Source organism: Taudactylus pleione, unplaced genomic scaffold (assembly GCF_031769625.1).
Source record: "Taudactylus pleione unplaced genomic scaffold, aTauple2 ptg000061l, whole genome shotgun sequence".
Classification (NCBI taxonomy): Eukaryota; Metazoa; Chordata; class Amphibia; order Anura; family Myobatrachidae; genus Taudactylus; species Taudactylus pleione.
Window position 1 is genome coordinate 14,008,759 of NW_028284463.1, and position 15,570 is coordinate 14,024,328.

The 15,570-nt window shown below is 44.5% G+C and overlaps 1 protein-coding gene across 1 annotated transcript in view; it reads left to right on the forward strand.

Moving 5' to 3' along the window:
• The window catches only part of RAB26 (RAB26, member RAS oncogene family), a 297,863-nt gene that overhangs the window by 201,630 nt on the left and 80,663 nt on the right, over nt 1–15,570 (forward strand). Inside the window, exon 5 of the mRNA XM_088464774.1 lies at nt 2,522–2,574. Within this exon, the coding sequence (XP_088320900.1) occupies nt 2,522–2,574 (53 nt within the window). The remainder of the gene's footprint in view (nt 1–2,521; nt 2,575–15,570) is intronic.

Sequence of the window (15,570 nt, forward strand, 5' to 3'; positions counted from 1 at the left end):
TTATATTTTTTAAAGTGTAATGAGCGATTTTTTGAACTACAAACGATTTTTGCATATTCCCTTAATGAAAATCGTTGAGTTGACAAGTCTGACTGAACTACAAACTACAAACGTGAACGCGCATGAACGATAATCGTTCATCGTTTGACTCAGAAAGTGAACGATTTCTTCAAACGATTATCGTTAAGCGATATCGTTTAACGATAATCGTTCAAAAAATCGTTGTGTGTGTATGCAGCTTAAGAGATATCTATGGTTGAGTTTAGGTGGTTAAATTAAATTGACTGAGGTACTAATTAAGCCACCTCTGCTCAACCATGGATATTTCTAAAACCTGAACTGTTGGAGAGCCTTGCGGACTGCGTTTGGGAACCTCTGGGTTATATATATCTACAAAAGGTGGCTACTTTCAGGAGTCAAAAATTTACATTACATTTTGTAAATGATTCTATAATTTTTTTTTGGGGGGGGTGTTCTACAACTTTTAAATAGTAATATATATGAGAGAATTCAGATGCTAAGGGGTATATATACTAAAGTGCGGGTTTTTAGAAGTGGAGATGTTGCCCATAGCAACCAATCAGATTCTACTTAACATTTATCTAGCACCTTATAGAAGATAATAGCTAGAATCTGATTGGTTGCTATGGGCAATATCACTTCTGAAAACCCGCACTTTAGTAAATATGCCCCTAACAATCAAGCCTGCAGTTTGTTCTAAATGTATTGTAGGGTGTACCTTGCCTCTGCACATGTAGATGGCAGCCATTTTGTGAGCTGGGTTAAACTTATTCATTAACTGGAAACTTTTGACATTACTGGGGCATGAGGTAACAAAGTTCCTCATACCTCACTGATGTTGTTAGTTGTTGATGGGCTACATCCACATGTCCAATGGTACAGCCAGAAAATGTCTACTCCGTGAGTAGTTATGAGGCGACATTAATCCACATCTCCTTTTCCGGAGGGAGATCTGCAGACGAAGAGTCTATGAGAGGTATTCGATATGAAACGTTAACCTCGCCGTCGAAGTTTTCGCCGCATGTCGGAGCTATTGCCGGTGAAAAAGTATTGCGCGCGCCCCCACTTATACCTGTATTCAATATGAAATTGGCGAAAACGGCACCCAACGAAAGTGAAATCAGCGAAAACTTCACTTATTTTTGGGGAAATCACCCTAACACCCCCAAAAAGATGCTCTGACATGGGGGATCACTCTGGATGCCCCCCGATTAGCTCTGCTGAAGGTTTTTGGGGTCTTTAAACAGGCTCGATAGCTGCTATTTTGGGGATTTGGGAAGGTGGTGAAGAATAGTATTTAGAAGTTTTATTTGCAGAAAATAAGTAGTCCCAGCAAATTTGGGGTACTTGAAAATGGGGGTGAGCATATTTAAAAGTTGCTAAAGTGAAGTTTTAAAAAATGTGAAAAATCCACCTGCCGCAAACACCTGCAATGAAAAAAACACCTGGGGCATACTTGGGGACCCCCCTAGATTGTAGTTCGCTAGTTTTTAACTTTGTACCCCCCAATTTTTTTTGTCACTCCCAAAATGAAAGTGCTTTTTTTGGGTCTTCTGAGGTATTTTTATTTAAAAATTTTTGACAAAGTTTACCTTTGGGGGACTGTCTGGGTTGCAGGGTGGTTTCCGAAATGTTGCACCCAAAAACCCCAATTCTGCACTGTTTTTCGCCACCCATTCCTTGGCGATACTTTTTCGCAGGGTCGAATGCAATATACTTTTCGCAGCGGCGAAAAGTTTTCAAATTGAATACGGTGTAAAAGTAAAAGCGGCGAAAATGACGTCATCCGAGCGAAAACATGGCAGAAACTGAGTTTTCGCTCCATATTGAATACCCCTATAAGAGGTAAATTTACTAAAGTGAGAGTTTTAGAAGAGATGTTGCCCATAGCAACCAGTCAGATTCTACTTAACATTAATGGTGCATACACACGATCAGATTTTTTCTTCAGATATGGACGATAACGATTTAAAAATCGTTCAGTCGTTCATATCTGAAGGAAAATCGTTCATATCTGACATGCCTGAACGATGGACGATCAACGATGCGCGTTCCCGTTTGTCAGATAACGATATCTGACATCTGATGGGTTTGCAGTCAGACTTGGACGATTCCATTCATTTTAATGCAGTCAAAAATCGTTCAATCGTTCAAATCGTTCAAAACTTTGGTCAAATCGTTCAAATCGTTTAGTCGTTCAGTCGTTCATCTGACAAATCTGACAAGTCTGACAAATCTGACCGTGTGTACGCTCCATTACTTAGCACCTTAATAGCTAGAATCTGATTGGTTGCTATGGGCAACATCTCTTCTAAAACTCACTTCTAAAAACTCTCACTTTAGTTAATTTACCCCTCAATGTATTAGCTGTAATAACTGTACAGAGCTAAAGATAGAGATGTATTTGATGTCCAGCATTTATTAATCAGAGGAATAAATGCGATTAGATACAAAGAGCTTACACTTGTGTGATCCTGTATCTCTTGTTGTATCTCCGCAGCCCTGCTTCTGCTGTATGATGTCACAAATAAGAGCTCATTTGATAATATCCAGGTAAGCCTGATATATTTATATAATGAAGACCTGTCTGGAACCCTTTGTCTAACGCTCCATGCACTATGTATGTGTTTATTACAGCGAGTTCCTCCTGTGCTCCGCCTGCCCCGGCAGACAGCATAATATATATCGGCGAGCACTACCTGCGAATGCTGGGTGCCTTCTTCAGGGTCTGATACAGCCCTCGCAGCTCCCCACCCCCTGAAGATCATGCTGGTGACTTTAAATCCTGCACAAGGCATTTGTAGTGCTGCCAAAGCCTGATTAAGACCCCCAAGCAAAATATTGGTTAGGACCCCTCCCCCATTGCTTAACAGAAAACGGTAAACGCTGGGCCCAAGGCAGGAACCCAGAGGTCACTATGTGTATGAAGATGTCACTGATCTCTGCGCAAAGACACATCCTGACGCTTATTGCATCAATGGAGGTTGTGTTAGCGCTGCAATGTATTAACAAGAGAGTCCCCGGAGAGGTGTTACAGTAACACAACACTATGGAGTAGGTGTATTATGGCGGCACTTCAGATGGCGTTAGCTCTGGGGGCCAATATCCGGAATGCATCGCATATTGGTACATTGGGCAGCATCGCATCGCCCATAGAAAGTTATGGGAGCAGTGGCTGCCAGCGGGACTGGAGGGATCGCAGCAGGTATCGGAGATACCTGCTGCAGTCCCTCCTTGAATACAACCGGGGGAAACGTAATATTTGAGGTAAACCCGTGAAAACAGGTGTTTTCGGGGATTTTACCTCAAATTTTCAATGATAAATGGGCCTTTTATATGGGGCTATGACGGCAGTATTATGCAGAGAAACCAAAGCAGCCACTGGAGAAATCTCTGATCTCTGGGGGTCATTCAGACCCACTCGTGAGCGGCAGTACACTCGCAAGTGGGTCGATGTTCCCCACTGCGCATGCGCACGACGGAGGGAGCTCCGTCGTGCGCATGCGTGAGACCTGGGGAGCGACGGGCTTCCCATCGCTCCGGGTCTCGCACCAAAGGGGGCGTGCTGTCGATGTTGATTGACAGCACGCCCCCTTTGATGGGCGTGCCGGGTGCGTGGCGGCCAGACGGAGGCGTTCCCATGGGAACGCCTACCTGCTGGAGCCGGCCCCACTGACATCACTAGTGATGTCAGTGGGAGTGATTTTGGCTCTGATAGAGCCAAAATCACTCTAGGGCTTGCGGCAGGGAGACCCTTTTTGGCCGCTCGCATATGCTGTGGGTGGTCACCCACAGCTATACGAGCGGCCTGGAGGTCGCTCCATTTTCATGGAGGAGGGCCCTGATTCAGAGCGAGCGCTCTGGTCAGAGCGTCCGGCTCTGAATCAGGCCCTCTGAACGGACTGCCTTTTAATACATTTTGGAGAAGCAGTAAACTCTATATTTGTTGATAATCCAGAAAAAAAGGGGTTATTACCACCACTTGATACAGTCCCAAAGGAAGCACAGCCAATTCATGGTGGTGGGGTGACACTGGCATACTGGGGTCCCGCCCTGGGAAGTGACCAGCACTTGTGAAGCACCAAGCCCCCCTAACTCCTACTCCTCTGAGTCTTCTCCCCCCAAAAGAAAAATGTCCAGAAAATCTGCCTTCACCTTCCAGGAGTTCAACGCAAAGCAGCGATGAGAACATACTTGGTTGGATTACGGGACTGTCCCCAAGAATTGGGACTGTTTCTCCTAAATTCAGTTGTTAAAGTTCTATTTGAATTTAATCTCTTTTGCTGTTTATTCCACTTTCATACTTGTTTTAATCGGCACAGAAAAATTTCTATGCCGCAAATTGTATAATGTTTTTCCAATATTGTTATCTGCAAATCCCATTTTTAGCTAATGCGTTATAAAAATAAATGGTGACATGTATTCCGGGGACGTGTTGTCGGACTTGATGCTAGCAAGCGACTGTTAGTTTGCAGAGCTAAAAGTGCGGGACTCCCTGCCAGCGAGACGCTGCGTTCCCTGGCTCCGGGGAGAAGGCGCTGCAGGGAGAGCGGTGTGTGAATAATGGGCTTTATTTAGAGCACTTAATTGCTGGTATCTGCAGCTGACAGGAGCCTGCTCTGCCTCAGGGTGTTTCAGAACACGACTGTTCTACCCCCAAAAAATATAATAATGAGATGGTAAAAATAAGCACCTTATTGAAGGCAGGTTTGGCACTTGTAGCTATGATCCCATTAACTGTTAAGCTGCCGGAGGTCTCATGCCTTCCCACACCTTTGGTGGCCCAGACATCATGTAACACAGAATACCTGACCCATCCTATAGCTTGTGTCGTTACACACAGGTTGGCGTTCACAGAAAAGGCAAAATCCCATTTTAGTAATCCTCAATCCCTGTGGTTGCAATTAAGGGGCAGATTCACTTAGCCGTGGTAAAATCTTTGTTTGTCTTGGCTGGCGCTTATTGCTTACTAATTTAGATTACTGCGTAAATGAACGCTCTCACACAATTCATTTGGGATAGGCTTTTTCCTGTGTTCGCCCAGTAATTCTGGCAGAAATGGGGAAATCAACCTGTACCCCCAAAAAGTGCAAATAAATATTGGATAACAGCATAGACGTCTATTAGAGGCCGAAAGCAAGCAAGGTGTCATATTGTATAATAATAGAAGTCATATTGAAAAAATAATAGAAGTAAATAATAAAAGTGTTTTTTTTTCAGACAATTAATACTCTAAGTTAATTTGAGGTTCAAAAAATTGCCTGTCAGTTAATTTTTGTGTCATTTTATGCCACTTTAAAAATGTTGTTAAAAAACATCTGTAAATCCCACCTGACAGCCTAAAAACACCTGTCCCACCCACACAGTACTCCCATATACCTGTCCCATTCACACAGTACTCCCATATACCTGTCCCATTCACACAGTACTCCCATATACTTGTCCCATTCACACAGTACTCCCATATACTTGTCCCATTCACACAGTACTCCCATATACCTGTCCCATCCATACAGTACTCCCATATACCTGTCCCATCCATACGGCACTCCCATATACCTGTCCCATCCATACAGCACTCCCATATACCTGTCCCATCCATACAGTACTCCCATATACTTGTCCCATTCACACAATACTCCCATATACTTGTCCCATTCACACAGTACTCCCATATACCTGTCCCATTCACACAGTACTCCCATATACCTGTCCCATCCATACAGCACTCCCATATACCTGTCCCATCCATACAGCACTCCCATATACCTGTCCCATCCATACAGCACTCCCATATACCTGTCCCATCCATACAGCACTCCCATATACCTGTCCCATCCATACAGCACTCCCATATACCTGTCCCATCCATACAGTACTCCCATATACCTGTCCCATCCATACAGCACTCCCATATACTTGTCCCATTTACACAGTACTCCCATGTACCTGACCCATCCATACATATACATCACTTCCTATCGGGATGCCGGGCTCCCGGCGTTGGTAAAATGACAGGCGTCTAGAATTAGACGCCTGTAATTTAAACCTCGCCGGAATAAAGCACTTTATATACCCTTACACTTTATTTACCCCTACACTTTATATACCCTTACACTTTATATACACCTACACTTTATATACCCTTACACTTTATATAACCTCACACTTTATATACCCCTACACTTTATATACCCTTACACTTTATATACCCCTACACTTTATATACCCTTACACTTTATATACCCCTACACTTTATATACCCTTACACTTTATATACCCCTGCACTTTATATACCCTTACACTTTATATACCCCTGCACTTTATATACCCCTACACTTTATATACCCTTACACTTTATAAACCCCTGCACTTTATATACCCTTACACTTTATATACCCCTGCACTTTATATACCTTACACTTTATATACCCTTACATTTTATATACCCCTGCACATTATATACCCTTACACTTTATATACCCCTACACTTTATATACCCTTACACTTTATATACCCCTGCACTTTATATATACTTACACTTTATATACCCCTACACTTTATATACCCTTACACTTTATATACCCCTGCACTTTATATATACTTACACTTTATATACCCCTACACTTTATATACCCCTGCACTTTATATACCCCTGCACTTTTTATACCCCTGCACTTTATATACCCCTGCACTTTATATACCCCTGCACTTTATATACCCTTACACTTTTTATGCGCTTACACTTTATATACCCTTACACTTTATATACCCTTACACTTTATATACCCCTGCACTTTTTATACCCCTACACTTTATATACCCCTGCACTTTATATACCCCTACACTTTATATACCCCTGCACTTTATATACCCCTACACTTTATATACCCCTACACTTTATATACCCCTGCACTTTATATACCCCTGCACTTTATATACCCTTACACTTTATATACCCCTGCACTTTATATACCACTGCACTTTATATACTCTTACACTTTATATACCCCTACACTTTATATACCCTTACACTTTATATACCCCTGCACTTTATATACCCCTGCACTTTATATACCCTTACACTTTATATACCCTTACACTTTATATACCCCTGCACTTTATATACCCTTACACTTTATATACCCTTACACTTTATATACCCTTACACTTTATATACCCCTGCACTTTATATACCCTTACACTTTATATACCCTTACACTTTATATACCCCTACACTTTATATACCCTTACACTTTATATACCCCTGCACTTTATATACCCCTGCACTTTATATACCCCTGCACTTTATATACCCCTACACTTTATATACCCCTGCACTTTATATACCCCTGCACTTTATATACTCTTACACTTTATATACCCCTACACTTTATATACCCTTACACTTTATATACCCCTACACTTTATATACCCCTGCACTTTATATACCCTTACACTTTATATACCCTTACACTTTATATACCCCTGCACTTTATATACCCTTACACTTTATATACCCTTACACTTTATATACCCCTACACTTTATATACCCTTACACTTTATATACCCCTGCACTTTATATACCCTTACACTTTATATACCCTTACACTTTATATACCCCTACACTTTATATACCCTTACACTTTATATACCCCTGCACTTTATATACCCCTGCACTTTTTATACCCCTGCACTTTATATACCCTTACACTTTATATACCCCTACACTTTATATACCCTTACACTTTATATACCCTTACACTTTATATACCCCTGCACTTTATATACCCTTACACTTTATATACCCTTACACTTTATATACCCTTACACTTTATATACCCCTGCACTTTATATACCCTTACACTTTATATACCCTTACACTTTATATACCCCTACACTTTATATACCCTTACACTTTATATACCCCTGCACTTTATATACCCCTGCACTTTATATACCCCTGCACTTTATATACCCCTACACTTTATATACCCCTGCACTTTATATACCCCTGCACTTTATATACTCTTACACTTTATATACCCCTACACTTTATATACCCTTACACTTTATATACCCCTACACTTTATATACCCCTGCACTTTATATACCCTTACACTTTATATACCCTTACACTTTATATACCCCTGCACTTTATATACCCTTACACTTTATATACCCTTACACTTTATATACCCCTACACTTTATATACCCTTACACTTTATATACCCCTGCACTTTATATACCCTTACACTTTATATACCCTTACACTTTATATACCCCTACACTTTATATACCCTTACACTTTATATACCCCTGCACTTTATATACCCCTGCACTTTTTATACCCCTGCACTTTATATACCCTTACACTTTATATACCCTTACACTTTATATACCCCTACACTTTATATACCCTTACACTTTATATACCCCTGCACTTTATATACCCTTACACTTTATATACCCTTACACTTTATATACCCCTACACTTTATATACCCTTACACTTTATATACCCCTGCACTTTATATACCCCTGCACTTTTTATACCCCTGCACTTTATATACCCCATCACTTTATATACCCCTGCAGTTTATATACCCCTACACTTTATATACCCCTGCAGTTTATATACCCCTACACTTTATATACCCCTGCACTTTATATACCCCTACACTTTATATACCCCTGCACTTTATATACCCTTACACTTTTTATGCTCTTACATTTTATATAGTGAAATGAACTGGAAAATGCTTCAGTAAATATGCAAAAGTGTTATGGGGCCTATTTATCATTAAATATTTTCTGCATATTCCCTGAAAACACCCCTTTTCGGGGGGATACCCGCAAATATTTAGCATCACCCCTATGTATGAAGAAAGGACCCTAGCAGATATCTCAGATAACTTCCCCAGTCCCTCCATTTTCTACAGCAGCCGCAACCCCCATAGGTTTTTATGGCGGCTGAGATGCTGTCAGATTTACCAAGCTCTGGAACACAAAGCTAACGTTATCTGAAGATGGCGTTGTGCTGCTGCAACCTATGGGCTACACTTCGCAAAATTTTCCAGGAGATGGTTCCCCCCGGTACCCTCCCTGAAATGGCTGCCGCACGTGCGTGGTCTGTAGGCCATGCATGCACAGGAGTCCCAGCACAGGAGCACATAGCAGGGAACGGGCCCCTTTCGGATCCCTGGTCCTTGCGAGCGCAATTTCATACATCTGGGCGGTATAATGGCATCCTACAATGGGGTTTGGGGTGCTAATATTGCGCCCAGACCGCATTGCAAAAGCAATGATTGCTAAATGGGCCCCCGAAGTCTGTGATTACCTGGGTGCGGTAGAGCCTGTGCATATCAGTAACGTCCACAGCAGCCGAAAGGGTTAAACCATGTCCCTTAAATTTTGTCGAATTCAGGAACCTTCTATTATGTATTAAGATCAGACCTAGATAATAAAGATCTCATTTTCTATTTTTCTCTTTTTTTTTTGTATTTTGTGAAATCCTCTCCTCAGTATTGTGCGGAGCCTTGCGGGAAGGAATGGCCTCGGGAAGCAGCGTGTGAGTGTATTAATGGACTTGTGTGAAGTATGGATGGTGAGGCTGAGCTTTTTCAGCTGATTGGTTCGAGATGAAATCCTCTGTGTATCTATTACCCGTGTTATTCTCAGCATTGACATTACTGTTGTGCTGCCGCCACGCCTGAGCTCTCTGTGATCATCTGCGGGGATGTGTGTACGGAAACCGCCATCCCAAAATTCAGTGGTGTGTGAGCAGCAGGCAGAGTGCGAGGCTCAGGACCTGGTTCAGACCCGCTCGCTAGATGAGTACACTCGCATCCAGCGTATACAAATCCGGCCAACCCACATCAAGGCAGGCGATCGCACAGCAAGGCATTAGCACGCCCACTATGTCTTGGCATGCGATCACTTTGTGTATGCAGACGCCCACTAGCCTGACTTAAGACGCCCACTTGCGCACGTCATCTCCAGGAAGTGTATGCAACCATCGGGTGCCATCGGATGCGATCACAGCGCTTGAGGTTGACCATACCCTACCGCAAGCACTGCAAGCACTTCAGTGTGAAATACAACCAGGTGACGTGTACTATGACGCTGCCTGTTAATTATGCACGCCTTTGAAAAGGCGTGGAGACGGTCAGGCACGCCTGCGTTCGCATCTCCACTCCCCCGTTTTTAGTGGCCAGCCCCTGTTACCCCCCACAAACGGCTTCTCCTGTCACTCACTATGCTGGGCTGTCTATGCGCAGCGAGCGAACGCTTCCCGATCTCTCGCACTGGCTCGCGCACGTGCACTGCGATGCGTACGGTTGCGCACAATGCAAACCATCGGCAGCTACAAGCGAACGCATCCTAGCGAACGGGTCTGAATCAGGTCCTCAGTTTAATCAATGCAGAAGTTCATGCATTGCAAACTCAAATCCGCATCACCCATTTACGGCGTCCGCCGCCTCCATCATCACTAGCACCTGTATACTAAGTACAAGAGATCCGTCAGGACAGGCGGCCCTCCCCCATACGCAGGACTCGGAATCGCCCTGAGCGTTAGATACACGCCCACAAGACTCTCATGACACTCCCACAAGTTGCTGGGACTTTAGTAGTTCATTCATGTGGGTACAAACCTATTGCTGTGATATATATGAATGTGTGCTAATTTGCTTTTTTAATATTGACCTTTTATGTGGAACATTCTATTCTATTGCTTTTTATTAAATGTTGAAATATTACTCTTATCAGCCGCACCATTATATTTACTGAATATCTATATATTATTATTGGTAATATTCATTTTATTTTTAATAACTAACCCTTAATAACCCTGTATCTTTATTCCTACTATACTATTCTGCATGCAAAGCTCATTTCTCAGTGTGTTTACATTTATTAACACAAGCAAAGGCTGGCATGTGTAATGTTATTATGCTTTTAGCATTTATTTTACAGTAATGTTGTTTAGAAAAGTGGTGTATTCAGAATACCAGCCCTAACAATGCATTTGGCACATTACATTTTGTTAAAATTGGTTTGCTGAAATAATTTGTTTTCGCAGCGGGGTGTAAATTTTACGGCCTTGAAAAACAAAAAAGATCCTTATTTAGTAATTATATACTGTGTAATGTAATATAAAGATCATAACAATGCATTTGTAATATGCAAAGCTGGACTAGGATGGGGATCACATAGGGATTATGGGTTCTGATTCAGAGATTTCGCCAAATCGATGTTGACACACATCTACACAGATCTCATTCTCGCAGTGCCCTGGATGCCACAGCCTGATTGACAGGTTGCGGGCGGCGCCGACGGGAAGTGTTTTGCTAAATGGGGGCGTCAGGATCGTTTTGTAGGCGTGCCATGGCTAGGGTCCGCAGACTCACTGGCCTCTGCAGCGTGATTACACCGGACCTCCTGAGTAATATGAAGGTTGCTCTGATGTCTGATGGTCATGCCAGTGATCTGATGCTGCATCCTCGGATGCAGCAGCGGATCACAGAAGCCGGCAGGAGGCGTCTTTTTAGACAAGATGCATCCTGCGGCATTAGCATAATTTCGCACAACCACTGCGTACAAAGAATCTAATCCCACTTATCCTCTTTATACACCAGGAGTTAAAATGATGGGAAACTAAGGGGATGTAGTCAGGAAGCCGGTGGTCGAATTGCCGACCGCCAGCTCCATGACAGTGAAATCCCGACATGGGACTAATGATAGGCGTCTAAATACCAATGCCTATCATAAGCCACACGCCGAATTCCCGACGCCCGGTATACCGAACGTAGGTAACCCGGACATCGGGAGCTCATAGCCGTGGGGGTGGGGGGTTAGGTTTAGGGACTCCCGGGGGGACAGGGTTAGGCATCCCCCCGGGAGAGTTAGGGTTAGGCTAGGGGAAGGGGGGTTAGCGTCAGGCACCACCGGGGGGAGGTTAAGATTAGGCACCCCCCAGGAGGGTTAGGTTTAGGGTGCAGGGAGGGGTTAGGTTTAGGCACCCCTGGATGGTGGTTAGGGTTAGGCACCCCTATGGGAGAGTTAGGGGGGGGGGGGAGAGGGGAGGAGGGTTAGGGGGCTTACTCACCGATTCCAAAAATGAGTATTTTGAATAAAAGATTTTTGTTGGGATAAAAAGAACTGTACTGGCAGCCCCAGATTACTATCATCGTCAGCATTGATTTCTAGGGGTCCCTAGAGCCGGCAGCGCTGGACAGGCAGCATTATGAGGCATACAATATAATACACATAAAGCATAAAGCAGAACAAGTATAAAAGACTACAATAAAGGAGCATAACATGAACCTGCAGTTTATCTGGATTAGTGTTATTATTTTTACAACTGTTTATCCTGATTAGAATGTCTTGAAATAGACTTTAATATATGAATAATAAAATGACTTAAAATGAGTCCAGCTGCCCCGCATGTTATCCGCATATAAATCCTGTGATTATCTGGCAGCACCTTTGTCCGTACAGGGCCTGATTCAGCGATGTAAGCTACAGTATAGCAGCCATGACTTCGTCTTTTGCACCCGCTAAGCCGCCACTGCGCGCATTAAGACGCACCATCATCGGCCGCACCATTGAGCATTGCAGCAGCCCTATGGAGGTGCAGATTATCCATGTAAACATGGCCATCACTGTCTGTGCAACTGCTGCAAAAGGCGCAATTACTGCCCGCGAAAAGCCCGCCTCTGGCCTCCCTGTTACCACCCATTGACTCTCTCTGCGTCCAAATTGATTCTTCGTCTGTTGACGGTATCCAGCGGAACTCAGGCGTAATGGGGCTTGGACGCATGCACAGACTAAAATCATCGGCTGCTTGCATGTGGCATCGACACCTCGCGCGAATCAGGCCTACAGTGTGTGATCAAAAAGTTTTAGAAGTACAGAAGAGATCTGGGCACTTTGATGCTGAGGGGTATATTTCCTAAAGTGTGGGTTTACAGAAATGGAGATGTTGCCCATAGCAGCCAATCAGATTCTAGCTATTAACTTCTAGAAAATGCTGGATAAATGACAAGTAGAATCTGATTGGTTGCTATGGGCAACATCTCCACTACTTGAAAACAGCAGGTTAGTAAATATACCCCTGAAGAGGGTGTGGTGTGCATGAGTGGGAAGACCTATCATGCAAATGGCTGCTATTGATTGGTTTGAATATACACACCCTCCATTCACAGCCAGTTGAAAGAGGCAACTGGTCTTGCATCCTTGTTGATGCCACGTTCTGCCTGTACCTCCCACTTTGCCCAGCACTGAGTGGCAAAATCATTGTATAATTTACCATTGCACATTGGGCCTGATTCAGACCCGTTCGCTAGATGCGCTCGCTCGCTCCCAGCATATAGAAATTCAGCTAAGTGACATCAAGGCACGCCGCTCGCAGGGCAAGTCATAAGCACTCCCACTATGTCTTGGCGAGCGATCACTTTGTGATTGTAGACGCCCACCAGCCTGTCTTAAGACGCCCACTTGCGTACGTCATCTCCTGGAAGTGCATGAAACCATTGGTACATCGAGCACCATCGGAAGCTATCGCAGCGCTTGAGGTTGACTATACCCTGCCGCAAGCACTGCGAGAACTTCAGTATATTTTTCAACCAAGTGACGTGTGCTATGACGCTACCTGTTAATTATTCGCGCCTCTGGAACGGCGGTCGAATTCTCAGGCATGCTTGCGTTCGCACCTCCACTCCCCCGTTTCCAGTGGGCAGCCCCTATTACCACCCACAAACGGCCTCAGCTGTCTTAAGACGCTCATTCAGCTGGGCTGTCTATGCTGGGTGAGTGAGAGTTTCCCCATCGCTCGTACTAGTTCACGCACGCACAATACAAAGCGTACGCATGCGCACATTGAAAAACATCGCTCGCTATGAGCGAGTGCTTGCTAGCAGACGGGCCTGAATCAGATCCATTGTACAAAGTCCTTAGCAGTGCTGCACCAGGGACCTGCTGTGCCCGGGCGGACGTGACGTCATGATTGCTGAAAGAAGAAGAGAAGGTTGGGGGCAGGGATAAGGCTTTTGGATGCGAACTAAGGGCCTCATTCAGAGATGGACACTAATGCGATCACAGCTGCGATTTCGTAGGAACACAGCTGTGAAAATATGCTAATACTGTAGCTCCAAACCTTACCCGAGCATATTTCTGGGTACACAATGAAACGATGTCGGCACAATATGTAGTTTCCGGCCGAATCGAAAATGTCATATCGGCAGCATCGTTCAGTGTGTACGGCCAATATGCGCGCTCCCGCGGTCGCTTGTGACATCGTCTGGTCGGCCGCCCTGCACAACCAACCAGACGAAATCACAAGCGGCCCTGTTGCAGGTAACGAAGAATGGAATGAGGTATCGTTCCGTCGTTCATTACCTCGCTCTGACGTGTACCCATGATCCGGTACGTCGGCCCGGCATATCAGCTGGGTACACATCACTCAGTGTGTACCAAGCTTAAGGAAGCCCACCGCTTCCTTCTCATCTGACTTACCCGCGTAAATATCGATAACATGAGCCGCCATCTTGGCCCTGCAGCAGTCTGACCTGTCTCAAACACTGCGGCTCTCCTGACACTCAGACGGCTCTCATGCTGTGTATGTTATCGCAATGGCTGATTTACGCACGTCCATGTAACGGCATTTAAACGATAAGACACACCTGTGTTTTTCTGACCACCCCATTACCTCCCACAAAACACTGACCACCTGTCGCTCACTCTGCGGATGTGTTCTCTGCGCAGGTGTAATCGCAAGACAAACGCAGCACGTGCGCACTGCAGCTTATACGCATGCGCAATGGCAAACAATTGCTCGATCTGCGCAATTGTCGCCATTGCGTTCGTCTCCGAATCAGGCCCCATGACAAGCTTCTGCACAACTCCAGACAGCCAGGTGCCTCTCCAGGCACAGGAAACAACTTGTGGTAATAGCCATGCTGCCCTCTTGGCTCTGTGCCATAGGCCATGACACCAGTTGCCACACCCTTGGTAAGGCGCTAAGCCTGTGCCCAGTTGTCTGGCTTTACTGGTGCTTGCTAGTGTGATTGGAACATGACCACATACTGAGGGCCTGATCCAGAGCCAGACGCTATTTGCGCTAGCTCGTTCAGAAAAAGGGTCCGGCTATTTAAATTGAGCGCTCGCTCTTTGCGGTCTGTTGACGCCTCTATGTGTGAGCAAGCTATTTTGCAAGGACGCCCCCTGGCCGCTCGCATCCTACGTCATCTCCACTATTTATTAGATTAATCAAGTACATCGAAAGGCGTCTGAACTGCTCGCAGTGCTTGTGGTTGGATTTTCCTACCGCAATCATGCGAACAGTTCAGACTAAGAGACAACCAAGTGACGTGGCCGATGACGCTGCTTTGTTAATTATGCACACCCTTAAAACGCCCGTTTTGACCGTTTGGCACGCCTGCGTTCGGATCTCCACTCCCCGTTTTCAAGCACCTTCCCCTGTTACCACCCACAAACGCCTCATCCTGTCACTCAAATTAGCAGGCACTCGCTATTTTGCGAGCGCT